General features: G+C 52.2%; 4 protein-coding genes across 4 annotated transcripts in view; 2 read left to right on the top strand and 2 right to left on the bottom strand.

The window, feature by feature from the left end:
* Positions 1-13,216, bottom strand: part of LOC120900964 (E3 ubiquitin-protein ligase highwire) — a 29,059-nt gene extending 15,843 nt beyond the window's left edge. The window contains exons 1-9 of the mRNA XM_040308604.1: positions 12,660-13,216; positions 12,018-12,592; positions 11,045-11,945; positions 10,749-10,973; positions 9,813-10,670; positions 9,116-9,751; positions 7,461-8,062; positions 5,750-7,315; positions 3,595-5,681 (exon numbers count right to left, since the gene is read on the bottom strand). Coding sequence (XP_040164538.1) covers positions 3,595-5,681; positions 5,750-7,315; positions 7,461-8,062; positions 9,116-9,751; positions 9,813-10,670; positions 10,749-10,973; positions 11,045-11,945; positions 12,018-12,592; positions 12,660-13,104 — 7,895 coding nt within the window. The 5' untranslated portion in view covers positions 13,105-13,216. The remainder of the gene's footprint in view (positions 1-3,594; positions 5,682-5,749; positions 7,316-7,460; positions 8,063-9,115; positions 9,752-9,812; positions 10,671-10,748; positions 10,974-11,044; positions 11,946-12,017; positions 12,593-12,659) is intronic.
* On the top strand, positions 28-7,404 carry LOC120900967. Its single transcript, XM_040308607.1, has 4 exons — positions 28-431; positions 552-1,161; positions 1,233-1,367; positions 2,960-7,404. The coding sequence occupies exons 1-4, from the start codon at positions 162-164 to the stop codon at positions 3,472-3,474; spliced, it is 1,530 nt and encodes a 509-aa protein (XP_040164541.1). The 5' UTR covers positions 28-161; the 3' UTR covers positions 3,475-7,404.
* Positions 13,217-14,641: 1,425 nt separating the features above from the next.
* LOC120902087 lies at positions 14,642-20,061 on the bottom strand. Its single transcript, XM_040310575.1, has 7 exons — positions 19,265-20,061; positions 18,909-19,012; positions 18,711-18,830; positions 17,499-18,605; positions 17,379-17,422; positions 16,465-16,668; positions 14,642-16,381 (listed from the first exon to the last, which is right to left on the bottom strand). Exons 1-7 carry the CDS (start codon positions 19,347-19,349, stop codon positions 15,808-15,810), a joined length of 2,238 nt encoding a protein of 745 aa, XP_040166509.1. The 5' UTR covers positions 19,350-20,061; the 3' UTR covers positions 14,642-15,807.
* A 1,089-nt stretch (positions 20,062-21,150) lies between these two features.
* On the top strand, positions 21,151-23,092 carry LOC120903295 (26S proteasome regulatory subunit 7). The gene is made up of 5 exons (XM_040312616.1): positions 21,151-21,402; positions 21,508-21,545; positions 21,628-21,801; positions 21,869-22,008; positions 22,069-23,092. The coding sequence occupies exons 1-5, from the start codon at positions 21,330-21,332 to the stop codon at positions 22,946-22,948; spliced, it is 1,305 nt and encodes a 434-aa protein (XP_040168550.1). The 5' UTR covers positions 21,151-21,329; the 3' UTR covers positions 22,949-23,092.
* The last annotated feature ends 301 nt before the right edge of the window (positions 23,093-23,393 follow it).

Below are 23,393 nucleotides of genomic sequence, written 5' to 3'. Positions count from 1 at the left end.
TGTAACGGCAAGCGAGTGTGCCTTGATACACCTTCGTTATCAGAACGGATCTGATCGCGTTCGAAACCTCCACAGTGTGCCCTTTTGCCGTGTCCGAGCGTTAACTATGGTTTAGAACCGTCTCGACCGTGCTTTGGAGGATTGCTTTCGCCCAGTGCGCAATGGGACTCGTTCGGTGGCCCTTTTGGGCAGTGGTTTGTGTGTTTCTGAGCGTCCCCTGTGGCTTGGTAGTGAGTGAACAGGAGCAGCTGGAAGATATCGTCCAACAGCCGGTCCACTGCGAACGGATCGATAACTCGCAGTGGAGTCGATCGGGGAGTGCAAATGATTGGGAACCGTTCCACGGCAGGATAGGCGATCGGGTATTGCGCTGCGACTGTCACGACAGTGTCCGAACGCGTCGAAGTGAGGAGTACACCGTCGATCAGCAGGTAAGCTGGGTGACCTTCAATAAATGCCTATTCCGTTGAGGTGTCAAAATCAACATATGGCTTTGGAGTTACGCCACCAGTGATGATGAATCATCGTGCCTCTTTCGTTACTATCGCCAGCCCAAGCTACGAAATGCGGTATTTGTCCTGTCCGCCTTCCCGGCAACTACCGTCGCAACGGACATACTGATCGTAAACTGTGGCCAACTGCACGTCCCGGCCGGTACCTTCCGCTCCATACGGGCCGCATTTCTACCGCGCACGATACGCTTCGTCAACATCGCACAGTTGACGCTGGATTCGTTCGCGTTTGAAAGCGACAGCCCAACGCGCGCTCAACAGGTGGTGACGAATCCACGCGATCCTAATCCAATACTTGGCCCGATTACGCTTAGCTTTGACCGCTGCCAGCTGGATGAGCTGCCCGCCAATGTGTTCCACGGAGCGGCGATACGGTCGGTGCTGTTCAGTGCGTCCAGCATTGGAGCGATCCGATCGCTAGCCATCAGCACCCGCTTTCAACAGTTCCTACTTTCCGACACGGTTGTTGGGTCGTTCTCCCGACATGCGTTCAAGCGAGCGCAGATGGAGCAGTTGCATTTGCACAATGTCACGATGACCGGGGCGTGGGCTTCGCAGGCCTGGCAGGGGCTTATCGTCGGCAACTCGATACAGATAAGAGATTCCAGGTTTCTGCAAACAGTTCACCCGGCCGCAATCACAGAGAGCAGTACGTATGGGAAGAATGCGCTTCTTATTGTGTATGTGTTGAGTTACTCAAAGCTTTGATGCTACTTGCAGGCACTGACGAGTTGCTGCTCCAGGGGAATGTTTTCAATGAGGCAATCGCTGACGAAGCATTTCAGCTCGAAATAAAACTTCGAGTAAGGCTCCTGGACAACAGCTTCAATCAACTTTCATCAAATCTGTTCAGAGGTATGCATGATAGATGAAAATACTCAATCTTTTGAGTGATTTGAATCAGAGTAGAAGAGTGTCGTAAGGGGTTTTGAGAGGTCTTCAAGTCTCTCAAAGTTGGCAAAAATCCGGGGTCGACTCCAATCCGAATCCGATAAATTCGGAATCGACTCCGGAAGGTTAGTCCGCCCTGCATTATCCTGAGTCGTTCGGAATCGTCCGAAATCGCCCAGAGTCGCCCTGAGTCATTCGCAGCCGGAGTTATCCAGAGTCTTACGGAGTCGTCCGGAGTCGTCTAGTGTCTTCCGGAGTCGTCTAGTGTCTTCCGGAGTCGTTCGGAGTCGTCCGGAGTTGTCCGGAGTCGCCCGGAGTTATTCGGAGTTGGAGACGTCCGGAGTCATCCGGAGTCGTCCGAAGTCGTCCGGAGTCGTCAGAAGTCGTTCGGAGTCGACTAATTGGAAGTCGAAGTCAACCGGAGTCATTTGAAAGCGAAGTCGTCAGTAATCGGCCGGAGTCGGCTTTCGAAATAAAGGCCTGTATACGAAGTGTACGCGCAAAGTGAAGGACAAAAAAACACCACGAAATGAAATACCTGATCACAAGCATATTCAACCGCACGACTCCTGTTGACTCTCAAAGTTGGCAAAAATCCGGGGTCGACTCCAATCCGAATCCGATAAATTCGGAATCGACTCCGGAAGGTTAGTCCGCCCTGCATTATCCTGAGTCGTTCGGAATCGTCCGAAATCGCCCAGAGTCGCCCTGAGTCATTCGGAGCCGGAGTTATCCAGAGTCTTACGGAGTCGTCCGGAGTCGTCTAGTGTCTTCCGGAGTCGTTCGGAGTCGTCCGGAGTTGTCCGGAGTCGCCCGGAGTTATTCGGAGTTGGAGACGTCCGGAGTCATCCGGAGTCATCCGGAGTCGTCCGAAGTCGTCCGGAGTCGTCAGAAGTCGTTCGGAGTCGTCCGGACTAATTGGAAGTCGGAGTCAACCGGAGTCATTTGAAAGCGAAGTCGTCAGGAATCGGCCGGAGTCGGCTTTCGAAATAAAGGCCTGTATACGAAGTGTACGCGCAAAGTGAAGGACAAAAAAACACCACGAAATGAAATACCTGATCACAAGCATATTCAACCGCACGACTCCTGTTGACTTCCGCCGATTCCGATTCCGACTCCGATCGACTCTTGACGACTCCGAGTGACACCGACTCTGAACAACTCCGAGCGTCTCCGGATGACTCCGGACGACTCCGATTCTGGGCAGAACTAGTGGCTCGGATTTTACCGCAGTCGTAATCGGAATAATAATAGCGCTCCAAAGAGCACATCACTAGTACCGACTAGACTAGAGTAGACTCACTCTTTTGGGATTCAAATCACTGAATTTCTGGATCAACTAGAGACCCAATTCTTTGGAATTCATTTCCCGGGCACAGGTTAAGAAGAATCCAAAAAGATTGAGCCTTTAAAATAGAATCCAAAGGGAAAAGATTCACATAAACTCTTCGTGGTGAGTTGCATCCTTATATTCATTTTAAGGATTCAACTCACTCATTCTTGTTCATTCTGCATATCTCTTGTATGTTATACGTTGTATGTTATATCTATTTTAGGCATTCGAATATCCAACGAAACTGCCTGGAATGCACAGCCAGACATACTGTTGGAACGTAACCTGATCGACACCTTCACGATCACTACCGACACGAGCAGCTTTCTGGTGTTTCCACGAAACTTCTCCATCAGCCTACAAGCCTTCCGCATCGCGCAGCTTGCGACCTGCGAAAGCACCAACGTAACCTTCCCAGCCTGGTCGGAAATCTTCTTCCTACAACCGTTTGCCACAACACCACGCGACCATCCCGACTCCTACATTTCCGTAGAGCAGTACCGTACCCAGGAGGGTTGTGATTCGGAGGACAACAGACTGCTGATTATCATCTTAGCTACCCTGCTTGGGGTGGCCATACTCGGTGGTGTCATTGGTGGCTTCTTGTGCTGGCGACACTATCGCAGGAAGGAGCAAATGTTAATACTGGAGCAGAAGGTCGTCCAGCCAAGAACGTATCGTGAAACGCAGATACTGCTCAAGCTCGAAACGGTCGGCACGCTGAAGACGGATTTTTAAGAGACTCTTCACAAGGTCCTCTGACGAGGTCCTAAGCTAGTCTGATGTCTGAATTAAGAATTCTACAACCGGGCAACGACTACTACCAGCAGAAAGATACGCTTATTCGAATATACTCACAGCACGGGCAGATGGCAGTCGAGTGCGTTGCGGATGGTCAGCATGGCGTCCGGTACCATCAGCCCTTTGGCAAGCAGCGTCGTCCCGTACCGCTCCAGTGTGGCCGCTTCCGGTTCCGTCAGTCGATCGTCTGGGTCGTCATCGAAACGCAACTCCTTCCGGAGAAGATTCCTCGCACACCGACCACCCAGATGGGCCAGCTCATGCTCCAGCGCGATCAGCGTACCACCGGCTGCAGTGCCGGCGCCTGCATGCTCCATTATACCCTGCGCATCCACATGTTCACCGGTAGGAACTTGATCCGCATTTTCGTACCCTATCACCAGACACTTGAACCCGTACGACTGCTGCTTCGGTTCGTTCACGTACGTCGAGCAGGACTCGAGCGAGATCTCTACCTCCCGCCCAGGCAGCACCATCGCACGGCCCGGACCACCGTAAGCCCACCGGGCGGTTGTATTATACATCCGCACGGTGCACCAATCATCGAGTGAGTCTTTTTCGTTTGCGGGACCACTTCGACGGTTAGGAATTTTCACCTTCACACGGTCCTCCTCCTGTACCGTGCCGCACTGCGCATCGAACGTGAGACACATCCAGCGCACCGTTGCGGGAAATCGGACCCGGTACGCCGTCAGGCTTGCCGTCTTGTACGGATGGTCGCTCTCCAGGATGCAGTAGTGCTGGCTGGTCGTGTTCATGCTCGTCGCGGACGAGGTAATGGTCGTGCCGTTGCCCGCCGCACCACTGCTGTGCGTCATGTGGGCGAAGCACTTGCCCACGCTGCCACGCTGTCGGCGCAGCTCGTTCAGCGCCGTAATGGGCGGCAGTATCTCCTGCACCATCGACAGCACCTCAACCGACACCTTCAGATCCATGCGAATGCAACGCTCCAGCTGGGCCAGCGTCAGCGGCAGCAGGTACCGGAACAGACAGTTCACGACCGAGGGCGAGCGGGTGGTGCGCGCACGGAACAGATCCCACACGGTGCGTTTGCGTATCGGAACGGCAAGCACCATGGAGGCTGCACCGGCCGGTAGTTCCATCTCGTTGCCATTCGCGGCGGACATCCCGACTCCGGCAGCAGCAGCAGCAGCTCCGCCACTTCCACCAGCACTTCCTGCACCGCCACTTCCGCTGACTCCACCGCCTATCCCACCGACCGTTGCTTCCGAGGCGGAATCGATTTCATACGGATCGTACGGTGTGCCGGCCGTACCGCTGCTACCACGCAGCGTTTCCAGCAAACCCTTTGGCAGTACCTTGCCGATCGTGCGCCTCGTACGTTCAATCGTCGTCGCGGCCGTATTGGACGCAAGCACCCCGACCAGCCCCGTCGCTCCAACGTCCATATGCTCCTCGATCGGTGTTATGTTGTGCTCGGAATCGATGGCCACACCGCCGCCTACAACCGCACTTGCACCGGCTGCTCCCATCACACCAACCGCCGTGCCACCGATAACGCCGGACGAAGCGGATGACGAGGGTGTGGAGGACGTTTCCGAGGAGGACGGTGCACGCATGCCGGGCGATGCCGACGTCCACAGCGCTAGCTCGTGCGCCACCGTCAGCAGCTCGCGGCACCGGCCAACGATTGCGCGCGCTACCTCGAGCGCTAAATCACGCGCCTGCGTACGGCAGTTGCCTAGCTCGCGGCCATTCGCTACATTCGTGCCGCCGTGCGGGAATCCCGCCACACCACCGACCGGCGTGCAGTAGTACAGTATGGCCGGTATTTGTCCCCGGGCCGGCGTTGTCCCGTTGAAGCTAAGATCGCACGGATAGAACCGAAACGTGACCGTACCACACGGCCCACGCAGTGACGATTGGCCACAGTCCCCCGAGAGCGTTCTCGCTCCCTGGCTGCACAGGCGAAGTGCGTAGCGATGGGTTTCCTTCAGCAGTACCGCGCGGTTAAAGCGCAGCTCGGCCATGTGCTGCCGGACGGCGGTCTGATCGTACGAGCCGACGATCGATTCCAGCACCTCCCAGCGGTGCGAATGCGAGTAGGTGTGCGAATGCGTCGAATGGTGACTGTCGTACAGCAGCTCCAGCTGATACTCGTAGCTGCCCGAACCGGAGTAAACCTAAAAAGAGCGTTGAAACCATACGATTAGTCCACAAAAAGAGGGAAAAAAATCGCTCCAATACTTACACAAGCCCCCACAATCGATATGCCCGCCCGGTCGACGGTAAACGCGATCGCATCCGGTCCGAAGTTGCCCGTGTTCCACGTCTTCCCCAGATCCACCTTCCCGAAGCGACTGCCCGTACTGAACAGCCGATTGCTTCCACCCATCGGGGCCATCGGCGGGACCATCAGATCGGTGGCCGGTTGCTGGGTCGACTCCTCCTGATCTCCGCCCCGTTCGCCACGCTCCCGATCGACCGGATCGCACCCGTGGTGAATGATTTCCGAGAGCAGCTTCGCTAGCAGCCGGCAACCGTTGCGAATCAGCAGCCGCTCCTGGTTCTGATCGTCATCCTGACCCTCGTCCTGGTCGCTATCCTCATCCTCTCCTTCGCTGTCACCTTCGGTGAGCGACTCGTGCCGGTAGCCTTTCGCCATCGGCCAACCTTTGCCACCGTCGCCCTGTTCGCTGTCATACTCATCCGCCCGATACGGAAACGGTGCTCCATCGCCCTCCGCCACATCGGTTGCTTCATCATCGTCAAGCTCGTAATCATACTCCACACCTTCGCTGCTTCGGCAGCTACTAGCACTGCTCGTGTTGCTATTGCTGCTTCCACTGCTACTGCTACCACGCCTTCGATGCCGCCCAATGCGGTCCAACTTTCGACGCACCGGATCGGAAACAAGCTCCAGCAGCAGCTCCAGCACATCGCGAAAGTGCCAGTCGGGCAGATGCGGCACACCAACAACGCCTGACTGTCCTCCAGCATCGCCACCACTGTTCGTACCACCGCTACCAACCGTGCTTGTCATCTGCTCGATTAAACTCGCCAGCAGGTCACGATTGCGCGAGATCAGCAGTGCCCCGGAACCGGTCGATTGAGGCCGGCTGGTCGAGGCGGATCCCGTCGGTACCGCTTGCGCCGGCGATGACATCAGAATGGAGAACGTGACGCGCAAATTAACGGACGGCTGACAGAGACCGGCCAGGATGGCGCTCAGCAACAACCTGCCGCTGCACCGTTCCGTACCACCGCCACTGCTCGAGGAGCCGTAACTGTACCGGTACCGGTCGACGTGTGGCTTTGGTCCCCCATGTATCCCACCCGGATCGGATTCGCGCAGCAACAGCAGCCGTCTACACAGGACTTCCCACTTCAACGGAGGCGTCGGGTAGAATATGTCAAAGCAGCGCACAAACGTTCGATGGCACTCGCCCAGCACTTCCCGCTTAGCCTTGCAGACGCGCCGTCTCATCGAGCGTTCCATCACCGGCAGCGTGACGCGATCGGCCAGTATGTCGATCAGTAGCGTACGTATCTCGACCACGGCCATCGCCAGTGACTGATGCGTTCCCGTCATCGACGATGCCATCGGATGGACTGTCGAGGAGGACATCGGTGACCCAGTCGTTGGGTGTGAAGCGTTGCCAAATGGATTGCTAAAGTCCGAACGGAACTGATCTTCGATGTGAGCATCAGTGTCGTCTTCGGAGGAGCGAGATCCGGTTGGATGATAGATTGCATTTAGATAGCGACGAAGCAAACGCAAACACACTCGACAGATGAACGACAGACGAACGATCAGCTAGAGGGGTTAGAAATTAAAAATAATTAGTTTCATCATACAATTCCAGAAGATGTCTGGCACATCCTCAACAAGACTATTTAATCGATTAAATTAGAGAATCAAATAAATTTAAAATCAAAAGTAACTACATCGTGTGCCTTACCTTTGCCTCACCAATCAGTCCCGCATTGTTGGTCGTCATCGGGTTGGTCGTAAAAGTCTTCATTCCACCGCCGCCCCGCTTCTGCTCGCCCGACAGATTGCGGAACGCGTTCCAGGCCCAGCTTAGCAGTGCAGTAAGCGATTCAAACGTTTCCCGATTAACACCCGTCGCAAAGCGCCTTGAGATGGGGCACAGCGCGATCACACTTTCTTCCGTGCAGGAGCTGCTGAGCGTTTGATTACTACCAGCGGCACCACCGCATGGTGTCGCCTGTCCGCCGCCTTTCTTGCGACGGTACTGCACATTCGATGTAGAGCCAATGCGTTGCTCGCTGGTCGAACCCTTGGTGCGTCCGGTTCGGAACGGGAAACGACCCTCGCTGGCGACGTTTGAAGGTGAGAACCCGTTGCCGGACATGTCGGCGTTGCCAATGTTCCAGCGGTTCAGCACGGGAATGGCGGGTACCTCCTCGTCAATACTGCCCGAACCGAAGGTAGGTGTAAGGAGTACCGACCTGTGCTCGGGTAGATCATCCTCCTGTAGATCGTCCTCCGGTGGTAGGTCGCAAAGTTTCACCTGCCGTCCACTGGCACTGCCAAATGCTGGTTGAAAAAGAGAGGTTAAAGTAACAGTTTTTGGTTAGATAATGAATCTTTTAAGAAGAATTATTCGACTAGCGAATTTTTGAAGTTATGGATATGTAACATAAAACTCAAGATATTCATGAATATCTAAAACGACAGGGTTTGCATTATCCGTTATGCGTGTAGATGTGATCTACGATTGCCTGCTCATTCTAAAAGCATTAGCCACGGAAAAGAGGCCGGAATTACACTCAATGCAGGCAATCACCATGAAACAAGGAAGTAATCACGACAAAAATCTTTAGATAAAGACTCTTAATTCATTAGATTTTAAGACTTTTCAAATTTCCAAATCTTTAGATATTCTTGAATCTTCAGAATTTCAGGAATCTTTAGAGATCTATGAATCATCAGAGATTCACGAATCTTTAAAAGATCCATGGATCCATATATCCTGTAAGATTGGTGAATCTCAAATCTTGAAATTCAGATTCAAATAATCACTTTGAAGATTCATTAGGATGTCTGGATCTAAATCAGGGTTAACTATTTCTAGTTTGCACCTTGTTAGAGTTGGATAAGTTTATTGAATCTTTGTGGTAAGATGTCATAACAAATATATGATTACAAGCTCAAATGCTCAAAATCTGGTGTAACTCAAGTTGAGACCAGAAAATGACAAAGAATTCAGACAAAGAATCATGAAGATTTATTTAAGAAATTATGAATCATTATCGCTTTGTCGGTTTCATGATACAGTCGTTAACTCGTAAAATTTGATAACATGGGTTCAAGACCGAAATGGCCCGTTGGGTTGGACTGACTATCCTGCTATGGGTAGCCAAAAAGTCAGTGAAAACCAAGCCCAATAGTGGCAGTATAAGTAGGCCTAGTCCGACAATTATAAACTTCTAAATATGCAATAAATGCCATTTGGGGATTTGCAAAATATTACAGGTTCTTGAACCTTGAAAAGACTGGAGATTAAGCATCGTGAATCATCAAAACATGAGTCAGATTCTGCTCTACTTAACAAATAGCTAATTTAAATGAATAATTATCTCTACTTACCAGCACCACTGCGAGACCCTGTAAACCAATCCGATGCGTTCACATTAACATTCCCGTCGAGCGGCGAGGATGACGAACCACCCGCATCCAGCGTCGGTTCGAACGGTGGCCACTGTCCAGTCGCACCGAGCCGCTCCGTAGCCTCCGTCAGCACATCGAGGCAGGCGAGCAAATTGAGCGCAAGCTGAAATCGTGGCACCTCACAACCGTTCCACCGCTGCGGAAGCGCTATCTCCGGACTCAGCACGGACAGTGATTCGTGCGTCCCGTACCGTGCCGGGTCGCCCTTCTCCCCACCATCCACCTGGCAGGAGGATGGCTGTTCATGTGCTCGCTGCGTGCTTGGCTTGCGCTGCTGCTTGGACTTGCGTCGAAACAACTCCGACGCGATAGGATTGAAAATGAGCATACGCTTCCGGATCGCGTCGTAACCCCACAGGACGTTGAATAGTGGATCGAGTGTGAACGAAAAGTGCCACCGATTTCTTCGATACGCTTCCTTCAACCCGGCCTGCGCACCTGCGTTCAGCTCAACACGTGCATCGAACTGGTTCATCCTGTGCGCCCGGCAGTGCCCGGTGCGCCGATCGATCGTAATTGAGCCACCCAGATGTGACTGATTGTTGGGGATAAGCACTGTGGAGGGAAAAACTTAATTTAGTATCCAGCTTAACGTAAACATGGCGTAGAGACTCACAAATCGTTGACCGATCCGCCGTCACGCTATACTTGGCCAGCGCTGCACCGTTTATAAGCGATTCCTCCACCTTGATGTACGTCTGGTCGCCGCTGGCCGCAATGAACGAGGCACGGCGGCCCGTGCCCGGCCCGAACGATTCGATCGCCACGGGCGCACAGTGCCAGAAGAAGTTGCCCTCCCCGGCACCGTCCAATCTGCCCCCTCCGCCCGGCGCTTCCCGACCCAGCTGTCCCTTGTGGTAGTTTCCGAACGTGTACACGGCCCCACGGCTCGTCAGCACCACCGAATGGTTGCTCCCGGCCGCAACCGACACAATCGTCCCGGCTCCGTTCGGAAAGCGCACCAAGTGGGGTCGACCGCCGGCCGGTGCCTGCAGATCACCCGTGCCGAGCTGGCCGTACTGGTTGCTGCCAAAGCTGTACACCTCCCCCGCGGACGTAAGCACCAGCGAGTGGTGCTGACCGCAGGCGATCTGCGTTACGATCGGGGGCCGCTGCCGTGCATCACCGTTGCCCGTGTGCTGTGGCAGCTCGACCCGCTGCGGTGGCACCGGTACGATGCGCGGTGTGTCGGCATCGTTGCTGGTGGCAGCGATCGGGTTGGCAGTGCCGGCGACGCCAGCCGTTCCACCCGAATTCCCACAATGGCAGCAGCAGCCACAGCCGCAGCCACATTTGGCAGCGGACGAAGCGACCGGCGGATCGGTGGCATGGGCTGCCGCTGCGGATGGTGCCGAGTGGCACGCGTTACAGGTAGAGTTGGTTGTGTTTAAAGCGTTTGGGTGCGTTTGGGCTCCGGTGCCGTTCGTTAGCGTTCCTGCATTTGCCTGGTTGTTGGTGGTCACTAATTCATCCACTGAGAAGATAAATTAGGGAGAGAAAAAATCAGTAGAAGCCATCATGGACATAATAATAGATTAAAATCCACACTTACCATTGCGTTCTCGCTGAAACTTGCGACCACACTGGCCCTTATTGTTGAGTCCGAAGGTGTACAGTTGACCCAGTGCATCGACTGCCACGCAGTGCGCTTTACCGAGGGCCACCTTCCTTATAACTACATCTGTTAGCCCACCTACCACACCATTCGGTTCACAGTAATTGGTGTCCTTGCCGTACATGATCAGTTTGCCATCCTTCGTCACAAACGCCGATGTACCTAAAACGTGGAAAAACAAATCAAAATAACCTATCGCACCACAGAACAGTAAACAACCCATCACTCCATACCATTATTGCACGCCACGAACGTGATCGTCTGTCCGTCCAGCTTGTTCAATCGCTTCGGCTTGATGGCTTTCGGTTGCCTTCGGTTCGTCTTAGCCAGCTCACCGTCTTCACCGCGCTTGGCCGTCCCGGTAAAGTAAACCGTACCGTCCCCCGTCAACAGCAGCCCATGGTTTGCCTCATGGCCAACGGCAACCTGCCGAAAGCAGCTCACCCCCTTCGGCAGTGCCGTCAGCTCGCTCAGCTTCATCGAAACGGTCGCTTTCGGTGCACTCATCACGCAGCCGACCGCACCACCGGCCACGTTGGGTGACGTTTTCAGCCCGAGCGCGGTGCCCCGGCCCCAGTACAGCACCTTGCCGTCGTCCACCAGCACCAGGCCAAACTCCTTCCCGCAGCTAATCGACTGTATGGCCGCCCCGGTCGGATTGCTTTCCAGCACGGGCATCGGGGCGATGCTGGCCGGTGGCGGCGGTGGCGCCGCCATGCTACCATTCTCTACCAGCTCCTCCTCAAACGCTGCCCAGCCGTACGTGTGGTACCGGTTTTTGGCCAGCTTTAGCCGTAGCTCGGGGCGGCTTTCTCCACCGGTCGGTTGCCCACCGGCCGACGTAGAGCTGTTGTTGGGGCCGGTTGCCACCGGCGGATACAGTTGCTTTACCACGAGTATGTCCTCCTCCTGGTCATCCAGCTCGGTCGAGTCGCGGATCGAGTCGGACACCGCACCGAGCCAACAGATTGCATCACCGTCTGAGAAGAGCTGCCCGTAACGACGCTGAAAGGCGGGTATTGGTGCTGTCTGTACCGTGCCCAGGGCGGTCAGTGTCGTTGGGTCGTACAGCTGAAACGTCCACCCACTGCTGGACGCCATCATTTTGCTGATGCGCCCGTAGTACAACTTCCCCTGCGAATAAAGCGATGTACGTTAATTAGATTAATGCAACGCAATCCAACGCATTCCGTTCGCGGTACATACCCCCGAGTAGCCGATCCAGCCGGGCAGCTCGTTCTTGGCGTTCGAGATCGTCACCGCACCGTAGATCAGTCCCTCCTGCGTGCCATTAAAGCCGGACCCGATTTTTAGCAGCCCCTTCACGGTCACCAGGTACAGAAACTTTCCGTCCGACGCGACTGAGTGCACGGTGGACGATTCGAGCGGCAGCCGAAACTCGCCAATCAGGCTGCCACGCGGCACACCGCACCGAAAGTAGTCCGCAATGGTGGCGCGCCCCGTTGCCATGGAGAATATCGTGCGCTGCAGCTTTGCGACACTCTGCGGCATCTGCACCGTACCGCCGCTGGTGGTGCTGCTGTTGCCACTGGTGCTGCTGCCGTACACCGAGTTCATCAGTATGGCGGCCACCGCACGGACGATGCGCCCTGTGTCACCCTTCGCGATGGCGAGCGATAGCAGCGTCGAGCAGGCGAGCGACGACCAGGCACCGTTTGCCGCCGACGGGCCGCTGCTGACGGTGGACAGCTCCAGCAGTAAATCGAACAGTGGACCAAACACGGCATCCGGCTCGTGCCGCATACCCTCCGGATCTTGACCTGAAAAGAAGCGACGAAAATGAACGACGAAGAAGCCGAAAAATTCATTGAAGTGTTTCGCACTTACCCTGCAGTATGTCGTACAGCGAGCGAAGCGCCTTGGTCGCGATCCGGGGCTGGCTCTGGCGCGTTTCCGCTATGATGCCGTACAGGCTGTCCAGCCCGGCCAGCACTATCTGGGGCACGCGCTGCGTCGCACCGGACTCGCCCCGACCGACCGACTTTGGTTCGTCCAGCGCCGTATCGATTATTCGCATGGACGAGACCGTCGCTCTGGTGGTGGTTTCCCGTTCCAGCACAATCGACCGCACCGCATGGTAGACGGCAAAGCGGGACGCATTCGAGGCAATCTCGTACCGGTCCAGGTTGGGCTCGAGCAGCAGCTGCAGCTGCTTCGCCTTCGGGTCCTTTTTCGAGCCCGCCGACCCGTGCTCGCCCGATTCGGACGTTTCGGTCGACAGGAAAATGCTGTTAAACACCGACCCATACCGTGCCGAATCGTACAGCTCCATCCTCGCTGCTCCTCCTTGGACACCTTTGAAGATAACTAGCCCAACTTATCTAGTCACCTAACACTACCGATGGGAAAAGCAAAACGGGGAAACAATTTTCACCACAAAGAAAGGCGTCCCGCTACCCGTAACGCCCTCGACGACGACAGCAGAGCAGGATTTTGCGTTCCGTCTTCCAAAATGAAGGCTGGTTGTGAAAAATCGATATCCTCTCCCTTTTTGCCCTTGCGCCGCCGGCCTTTCCCCTTCGCTGCTGCCGACGCCGTCTTCTCTCCCCTCCATTTTGCGGACGCGCGCGTGTGTTTACGAACCGATGACGGCAGCGCCGGCGAGAACGCGCGCGTTCGTCCTGTTTTTTCCCCTCCGCGGAGCAATCAGCTGATTGTGACAGTTCTCGACCGACCGAACGAGCCGTCCGTCGGTGGGGTGGGGGCAGGTTTGTTTTGTTATCGCGCGGCCGTACGCTTCCATTGCTCTTCTTCCACCCTCCATGGCCTACTAGTGGAAGGCGAATGAGGAGGAAAAACAACAGAGCAGAATAACACACCGGCACACAGCCACACACACACGGTTGGTAGGGGTTCGCGTGCGCGCGTGTGTCGTACACTTTTTTCCGACAGCGCGCGTGCTTACAGTGCGTGCAGTAAAGGTAAATGTAGTTTGCTTTAGTGAATGTACTAAACTCGCTGTGCGGGAAATATTTCACATTTTTAGGACTAAATACAGACAAAAAACATAAGTAGAGCAGCGAATCGGGTAAGCGAGAAAACTTGATAAGGTAGAAGCTATATAATATATGAAGATATAAAAGGAGAAAACTATTGTAAAATTATACATTTGTAAATTTACATTTAACCTCCATTTCATTAATTGCAAATTATTTTTTTAAACTTATTAAACAATCGTATTGGTTATTGTCTTATTGGTAAAAATACCTAGAAATACATGTTTTCCAACAGTGGTGTAAAACATTGATTTAAAGCTATTAATTTAATATACTTTTTTAAAAACCAAATCTATTTGCTCCACTTACTACCACTAATTCTTCCTTCCTAACCAAAAGTTACAACACAGTAAAACAACTTTTTTCTGAATAAAAAACATAAAATTGGGTAAAAAAAACTTATTCTAACAAAAACAAAAAAGTAAATTCTCATCTATGAAATGTATGGCTTACCCGGGTAGGTGGTTATAGCAAGTGAAGGTATAGTTATTATTATGGAAAAAATCGTTTTAATTTGCATACATACTTTCCTTATGATGAAAAAACGTACGAGAAAATACACCTAAAACTATAGTACCGTGTGAGCGTCAAAAACGATTCTTTTTCTGACCTTTTCGACCTTCTCTGTAATCGAGATTTAAGTGTAATTTCCAACAAAAAATCCAGATAGAGTAGGTAAAAGTAATGCTAAATCATAGAATTAGTAACAATAAATCTTACCATTTAAGCCGCCTAAAAGTTTTCGATTATCGATCAAGTTCCGGTTCGATTTCTCAAATGTTCTTCCATTTCGAAAAAAAATCGATTATTCGATTACTCTTTTTTGTAATAGTTTACAAATCTTAGGCAATCTATTTTGTCACATTTCTTCTAGTTTTCTTACAGGGTGTGGAGTGGGGCATTTCTTTTCCTTCCGTCCCTCTACGTGTGTAAAGGAAATGGGGAAGGGGTGAATTCAGCATCCATCAGTTTTCCACAATTTTCTATTCGCTACAACGTAAGATGCGCAAGAATGCAAGAACGGATAAGATGATGCGGGATCGCACAAAAAAAAATATTAAAAAAAACTGATACGGAAACTTCACGATTAAGTTAAACCACCCGCCGCTTGTGCGGGAGGGGGCTTGTGTGCATAAATAACGAATGGGAATGGGAAGGGAAAAGCGGTGAAAGATTAGTGTGCATTACACGCAGCAGGGTAAATGGGTGCTTTGCAAGGGGATGAAGGGGTAAAGAGGGTGAAGTCGAATGCTTACTGTAGTACAACATGGGGCGGGGGGGTTGAGAATTGACACTATTCAATAAGTAACTAAACGTTCAACTGAGTTTCTCTGATAGTTTGTTGTGTCGTTGCTGGTGTTGCTGTTGTGTGCGGGGAGTATTAGTACCACACAATACAATCACACACGGAATCACACCAACACATCAATATCGGTTACTCGGGGTCCAATCCGACCGTGTCCGTTTTTTTTTCTTTTTCACGGAATACACAATAATTAACTAAACAACCGCATATTCACAAAAACTCGCCTTTTGTACGAGCATTCCTCTCCATCGAGTAATCAAACGAGCCACGAGTGTCTTACTTTGGGGCGGTAAAATACTTCCAGTTCCAAGTGTTTTCCCCTCCCCAGCTGGATGTGTGATGTACGCGCATCGCCCTCTTTCATAATGATTAACAATACATCCAAACGGAAGAAACCTACTAACAGTTGCACACTCGCTCACAGTCACATTTATGTACAAATCAGTACTAAGATTTGTTTGCTGCTCAAACAGCAGTCTGTAGGAGTAGACGAGAAGGGATGAATGTGTGTGTATGTGCTTTGTGTGTATGTGTGACCCTTTGTTGGGTCACAGTGTCTACACTACACCGGTTTGGTCTACTGCCACCATCACCAGAAGCTCAGATCTACTAAAAGAAAACTAAAAATATCGAAAAAGAAAAAGAAAACGTAGCGCTCCTGCTACTCCCCTTGTTAGGCCGAGGAGGGAAGATCTTGCTTCGTTTCGGCCATGAGTAGCCCGCCCGCACTGTTGCCTACCCCGCCAACGGTCGACGGCTGTGAGGGTGGTGGTGGTGGCGGTGGCGGTGGAGGCGACTCCATGCCGAGATCATCGACGCTTAAATCGTCCAAACAGATCGAGGACAGCAGTACGTGATGCCGCTGATGTAGGTGATGATTATGATTATGGTGGAGGTGGTGGTGGTGATGCAGTAGTAGATGATCGTCCGGCCGGGTAGCGCCACCACCGTGAGACGATAGTGGTGGTGGTGCTGGTGCTGGCATGAGGCGCGATGAGAAGGTGTACAATTTCTCTAGCCCACTCGCATCGCCATTGGTAGCCTCGACCAGCATAGTCCGTGGGGATGCGGTGTTGCTGCTGCTGCGGCTGCTCGCGGGGAATGTATCGTCCTGGGGCGGCGTCAGGCAGCGGTCCTCCAGCACGTCCTCCAGGTTGAACAGCGTGTCATTGGACGCCGTTAGAGAGCTTCGCCGGGCGAGGGCGGGCACCGATTCGGTCGCTTCGCACACCACCGGTCCCTCAGTGCTGAGGAGTGGCAAAAGAGGCAAGATTTAGCATACACGGTCACACGCCTTTTTCATAGACACAGAGACGACAAAGAAAGCTACCTTACTATCGTACTCTCCACAATGTTGGAACAGTGCGCGACGCTGACCGACGGGGGTAAGCTGCATTCGTCTTCGTTCTCCTCCAAAATGGGCGACAGCGACCGGTTGTAGTTGATGATGATTTCGTTCTCCTCCGTCTCGCGCTCCGGCCGGTCGTAATCGGTCCCCCCGTTGCCCTGCGCTTTCGGGCTTCCACCGGGCGCTCTGCAAGCAACAACCAAAACAAAAAATGTAGGGTAAGTACACAAGACAATACACATTTAGTGTTGGGTTTCATGAATCTTTCGTTGAGATTCATTCATATGGATCTTCAGTGATGAGTGATTCGAATTTCGTGTCGAATCTTCTAATATTCATGAATTTCTAAAGATTCATTAATCTATAAGATTCATGAATCTTCAAAGATTGATGAATCCTCAAAGAATCATTAATCTTCAAAGAATCATGAATCTTTAAAGAATCATGAATCTTCAAAGATTCATGAATCTTTAAAGAATCAAGAATCTCAAAATATTCATGAATCTTTGAAGATTCATTAAATCTATAAGATTCCTAAATCCATTAAAATATATATCACTTGGGATTCATAATTCATGGCATGACCACGTAGGTTGTTACGCCAAGAAAAAGAACAATAAAAAGCTAAAGCTTTATCATTTGTTAGAGCCTTATGAATCAATTGATTCATGAATCCCTAATGATTCGTTCATCTTTCGAGATCTTTCGAGAAGAATCTTTTGAAATTCACGAATCTTTCGAGGTTCAAGTATCTTTCCAAAAGAGATTCAGATTCATTAAATCATTCCAAACGAGATTCAGATTCATGGAATCATTCCAAAGATTCATTTAGATTCATGAATCTGAATCAGATCTACCCAACACTAATACAAATACGGTCACAGGCAAACACTTACTGATCGTGATCGTTCTCGGTGCGAAGAGCTCCACCGGCACAATCCTATTGAAAGGTAAAGAATAGTTAAAGCTCAACGAGTTGAAATGACCCCCCCCCCCACCCCCTCGTTTCGACCTACATTGCCCTGGGGTGGCAGTAGCTGGCTCAGCTGTTGGCGCAGCAGATCGAACGTATGATCGTCCTGGAATGGATCGTTGCCAGCACGATTCCACCCATGGTCGTCCTCGCTACCGTCGAACGGTTCCAGCGGTCCCTTCCACCACGCGTCGTCGTCGTTGTCGTCGTCCAGCGGCGCGAAGGACACATTCTCGTCCAGCTCCAGGTTGCCCCACCCGTCGAATATGTTCCCCCGCGAGTTGGTGGGCGAAAACTCGTCCGCCTCGAGCGGCGAAAGGTTGCTCCCGTTGGCGTCCATCATCTGCAGCATGTACTGGCATTTGTAAAGCACATCGTCCACCAGTTCTGCTGCCTGCTGCTCGACATCTTCCCGCTTAAGAGCGGGCTCCATCGCTGGCTCCATCTCTGACTTCATCTCTGGTTCCGGCTCTGGCTCTGGCTCAACCTCCGCTTCCTCTTCCACCATCGGTGAGGCCTCCTCGTGCGGTGGCTCGGAGTAGATCGAGCGCGACATCGACCCATCGTCATCGCTCCCGTTCAACGGTGTCGCCTGCCCCTCGTCCTCCTCGTCCTCCTCATCCTCCTCGCCCTCGATCGCAATGTCGAGCGCACGCAGCGCCTCCTCGATGCTGATCGCGTCGGCCGACTGGGCCGCCGTCGCCGTGACCGTAATGGTCGTGGCGGTGGTAGCGGCCGCCTCGTCAATACTATCGTCGCTCACCAGCGGGCGCCGCTCGTCCTCGTCCTCCTCCGCGTCCGATCGGGGCGGCGGTGGCGGTGGAGGCAACCCATCCTCGTCCTCCTCGCCGGACGACGTGGGCAGTGCGGCGGACACCGCCGTCAGGTTGCACTTTTCGCTCCGCTCGAGCGACTCGTCGAACACGTCGGAGAACAGGAGCGGCTCGTCGCCGGCCACCGGTTCCACCGTCGCCGTCGTGGCCGTCCGCTCCGTCCGCTCGTCCGACTCGTCGTTCGGGTCGAACTCGTCGTACGTGCAGGTCAGTGGGTCGCTTCGGCGCGTACAGTACGAATCGTGCCGGTGGTGTTGGTGGTCGTCAACATCGAGCTGATAGGTTTCAATCTTGTCCAGCAGATTATCGGTGGAAAGCTAAAAGAGGTTAGACAAACCGTTACCGACTGGTTGATTTTCTGTTTGCCATTGTCTGTTGTGCGCACACACACACAGACACACAAAGGAAACTGGCTTACGTACGTTGTTCGGGCTCGACGGGATGACGGCACACGGTACCGAAGATTCCAGCACATTCAGCGCCTTCAGGATGGGATACTCCGTCGATATCACTTCCTGTATGATGTCCCCGTCTTTGAATTTCTGTAATGCACACGGGAGTTAGCCCGTTTTTTGTCGTCCCCCTTTGAATTTGACACCGAATCGCGCGCTGTTACGTACCTTAAATTTGCCATTCTTCTTTTTGCAGAAAATGCAAAACCCCATTATGAAGGAGCCGAGCCCCAGGCAGGCCAGCATCCCGAAGATCACGGCATCATGCTGTCCTGTACGGGAAAGGGAGCAAATTTGCACGCTCTTGAATGGGTTCATCGTTTACGTTTACGGCACGGTTTTATGTAATGGTGCAAGGCCACACTTGCATCGGCCTGCTGCAACAGACAGCTGCCGCTGCTCGTGCTGCTGCTGCCGCTGCTGCAGTTGCTAATCAACAAACGCAGCACACACGATCGCGCCTCGACAGTCAGACAGACAGACGATTGACATTTAATACAACGTTCTGCATCGCACTCGCTCACCTGTATGGACGTACGGGATCGGTATAGCGCTGCAGACGTGCAGTATGCTCGTGGAAAGGTAAACACTCGATAGAACGTTCCTCATGTTGGCCGTCGTTAGTCCCGGAGCACATCACACGGAACTCCATCCAATGGTGCTGCTGCTGCCTTCGCGGGGGGTGGTAGAGTAAACTGATTCACAACTGCCTCTGTCACCGAAAGGCATACTGCGTGGCCCTAAATGCACGCCGACGTTTTTCCCTTTCCACCTCCCAATCCAAACAGTCGATAGGATCGATAGTCGTTCGAACACACGCTTCCTCGACGCACTTTTTTTTCCTTTAGAGCGAATGCCAGCAAACAAAAAAAAACGGACCCTCACGTCACACGCAGGAAGCAATTCATCTGTGTACGCCAGCAACAGCTAGCACCGTGCGTGCAAAGGACGAATGTGACACGGGAGACGAAACACGACGACGGGCTTTGGGATTTACATTACGAAAACAACTGGCTACTCCGCCACACTGTGATGAGCGCGGCTGAACCCAGCACCCTTCCCGAGGTCGTTCTCGTCAGCCTAGCAGCTCGCTCCGTCCATGGCCGTCCGCACTACTTTACTTCGTCGAAGGAAGTACTCAGGTTCTCTCGCAGAGGGGTGGGGGTGGGAGGGTAAAACTAAAACCGTTTTCCGTCCTGCTGTGTCCCGATTTTCTGGCCACAAAACGATTGTTTGATCGTAGTTGCTAAGAGAGGTAGAAGAGAAAAACGAGTTTGTGCTTTTCTCGGACGGCCGTGAAGACGAGTGCGAGCAAGAAGCAAAAAACAAGAAGCAGCAAAAGTCAACCGATGACAGCCGTTGACATTTCGTGGTAAAGGTGTATATAACGCGGGTGTCGTTCGAATTGTCTATCAAACAACAACAAAAATACCCAAAGAACATAATCGTGTTGGACAATCGTTCGTCGTTTGAATAGAAATAATTTTGCAACAAATGTTGTCGGTTGAATTTAAAAAAGAAATACCTGTACGATGACTCGGACGCGATTTTATAGTAACTTATATACAATTTGTACTGCTGCTGGTTTGTTGAAGAAAAGTGTCAACAATTTCTAAAAGAAATACTTTATTGATAGCATAATTGAAACGCCTATTCCCATGGGGATGCCGAAATCGACTCCGTTTCTAAGCTAATTTGATTTTGGAGCCAATTCCGATGACGGCGCCGATTTTGATTTTAGAGGCAAGTCCGGAACTGATTCCCATTCTGGAGCCGATTCCGGAGCCAACTCCGGAGCCGATTCCGGAATCGATTCCACAAACTGAATCCGGACCTACTATCCGGAATTAATTCCACAAAACTTCGGAGCTAGACGAAATTTTCATTTTTCCCATCACAATCTCTGAAGCTCAAAGCGGCTAGTCCCAGAGCTCTCGGAAACGGTTCATAAAACACAAGCCGTCTGCGGATTCGACTGCAACCGTCTTCAACTGGCTCCGACTCTAGCCTACTGCTACTTGGAATAACTCTGACCTCAGACGACTCTAGCTGCGGACGAGTCCGACTCCGGATGACTCCGATTCTGGCCTTCTCTGACCGATTCTGGACCGATTCTAGTCGGCACTTGACCATTCAAGACGTCTCCGAATTCCTTCCAAAGCCAATTTCGAAATTGTTCAAGTCATATCGGGGTTTTACTCCATCTTTTTCATTGAAATACAAAACTGTTAGAATCAGTAATCTACCAGAAATTAACTAAGCACGCTTTCTCACTCTAGCACATAGCAAATACCATGTGCAGAAATGGGAAAGCATGTTTGTTTTGTTGACTGCATAAATTTTGCCATTTGGGAGCAATGGTTCAATCAGCACACCTTTACATATCGCTCGCTTGGTCAGTTCAGTTGTCAAACGAAGTCTGTTGGCGTTTCACTTCGATTTGCTTGTCATTGTGAGAAATTTGGCGAATTCATTCTCACCTCCAGCAAACAAGTTTTCCTACCGAAAAGCCGACCACAAACCCACGATTCGCTGTTTTTATTACCGTTCTTGCTGCTTCGTTTCTGTCCAGGTATCAAATAAACCAAAATGCCGGACCATCTGGGAGACGATATGCGTAAGGTGAAAGCCGACAACAAAGAGGTTGAGCCTGAAATAGAAGGTAAGATGCCCCGAGTTCAGAAGCAATCTCCGTTGCTTAACCCCGCTGCTGCTTGTACGGCGATATCAATACGGTTCTGTTTTTTTTTGCGTGTGCCCTTTTCAGCTCTTGATGAGGTCGATATCGAGCTGCTGAAGACGTATGTAAGTATTCGAAAGGAGAAAAAGGTATTTAACCATTTCCACGACACTGAACCCCGCTTTTCCGGCTCGCTTTGTTCCGCAGGGCCAAGGGCAGTACCATAAGTCGATCAAGCAGATCGACGAAGACATCCAGAAGGCGATGAAGCAGGTGAACGAACTGACGGGCATCAAGGAAAGCGATACCGGGCTGGCACCGCCGGCCCTGTGGGATTTGGCGTCCGATAAACAAATCCTTCAGAATGAGCAGCCGCTTCAGGTTTGGGTTTTGTAGCGGATCTCTTTGTTGCCGGAAGACAGCTAACGATCCTTCACTTTCAATGCAGGTCGCTCGTTGCACAAAGATCATCAATGCCGATTCGGACGATCCCAAGTACATTATTAACGTGAAGCAATTCGCCAAGTTTGTCGTCGATTTGGCAGATTCCGTGGCGCCGACTGATATCGAGGAGGGCATGCGTGTTGGGTAAGTCCAATGGTGTCTCGAATCCCAGCCCGTTTTAACCGTCCTCCTTGCTGCTTCCAGTGTCGATCGTAACAAGTATCAAATTCACATACCGCTCCCGCCGAAGATCGACCCGACGGTAACGATGATGCAGGTCGAGGAGAAGCCGGACGTGACGTACAGCGACGTCGGCGGCTGCAAGGAGCAGATCGAGAAGCTGCGCGAGGTCGTCGAAACGCCGCTGCTGCATCCGGAAAAGTTCGTCAACCTCGGCATCGAACCGCCGAAGGGTGTGCTGCTGTTCGGGCCGCCCGGTACCGGCAAAACGCTGTGCGCCCGTGCCGTGGCCAACCGGACCGATGCGTGCTTCATCCGCGTGATCGGTTCGGAGCTGGTGCAGAAGTACGTCGGCGAGGGTGCGCGTATGGTGCGCGAGCTGTTCGAAATGGCGCGCTCGAAAAAGGCTTGCCTGATATTCTTCGACGAGATCGATGCGATCGGAGGGGCCCGTTTCGACGATGGTGCGGGAGGGGACAATGAGGTGCAGCGAACGATGCTGGAGCTGATCAACCAGCTGGATGGGTTCGATCCGCGCGGTAACATTAAGGTGCTGATGGCGACGAATCGACCCGATACGCTCGATCCGGCGCTGATGCGTCCCGGGCGGTTGGATCGTAAGGTGGAGTTCGGGCTGCCGGATCTGGAGGGCCGCACGCACATATTCAAGATTCACGCCCGCTCGATGTCGGTCGAGCGGGACATTCGGTTCGAGCTGCTGGCCCGCCTGTGCCCGAACTCGACCGGCGCGGAGATCCGGTCGGTGTGCACGGAGGCGGGCATGTTTGCGATCCGCGCGCGGCGCAAGGTGGCAACGGAGAAGGACTTCCTCGAGGCGGTCAACAAGGTGATCAAGAGCTACGCCAAGTTCAGCGCCACGCCGAGGTATATGACTTACAATTAGAGAAGGGCAGTGGGCATTGGTACCGCCGCACCTTCGAGTATCCAGCGTTTTGTGTATCACTTTCGTATCATTTCAAAATAATAAAAAAAACAGTTCTCTTCTGGGATGCGGTTGCTTTCATGCAGGTAGCCGATCACGTAAAAACGGTTTTGGTTGAGATTTTGTGTTGAGAATGGATTGACTGCCACGGAAAGAGATGCATTTGAACTTAAGGCATGTCCTAACCAATGGACATTGCATTGCAAGCATTGAGCTATTAACATTAAATAATTAAGACCCTGTTGAAGGGTCTGTAGGGGGAAAAAGCTCAACAAGATGAAGATGAAAATGTGCCTATGAACTAGTGTTGGGTGCTATGAATCTTCAGTGATAAGTGAATCGAATCTCGAGTCAACTCATTAAGGATGCTTAATCTTTAAAGATTCGTGAGTCTCCAAGGATTCAT

This window comes from Anopheles arabiensis, chromosome 3 (assembly GCF_016920715.1).
Source record: "Anopheles arabiensis isolate DONGOLA chromosome 3, AaraD3, whole genome shotgun sequence".
NCBI lineage: Eukaryota > Metazoa > Arthropoda > Insecta > Diptera > Culicidae > Anopheles > Anopheles arabiensis.
This window is presented reverse-complemented; position numbering and strand designations above follow the sequence as displayed.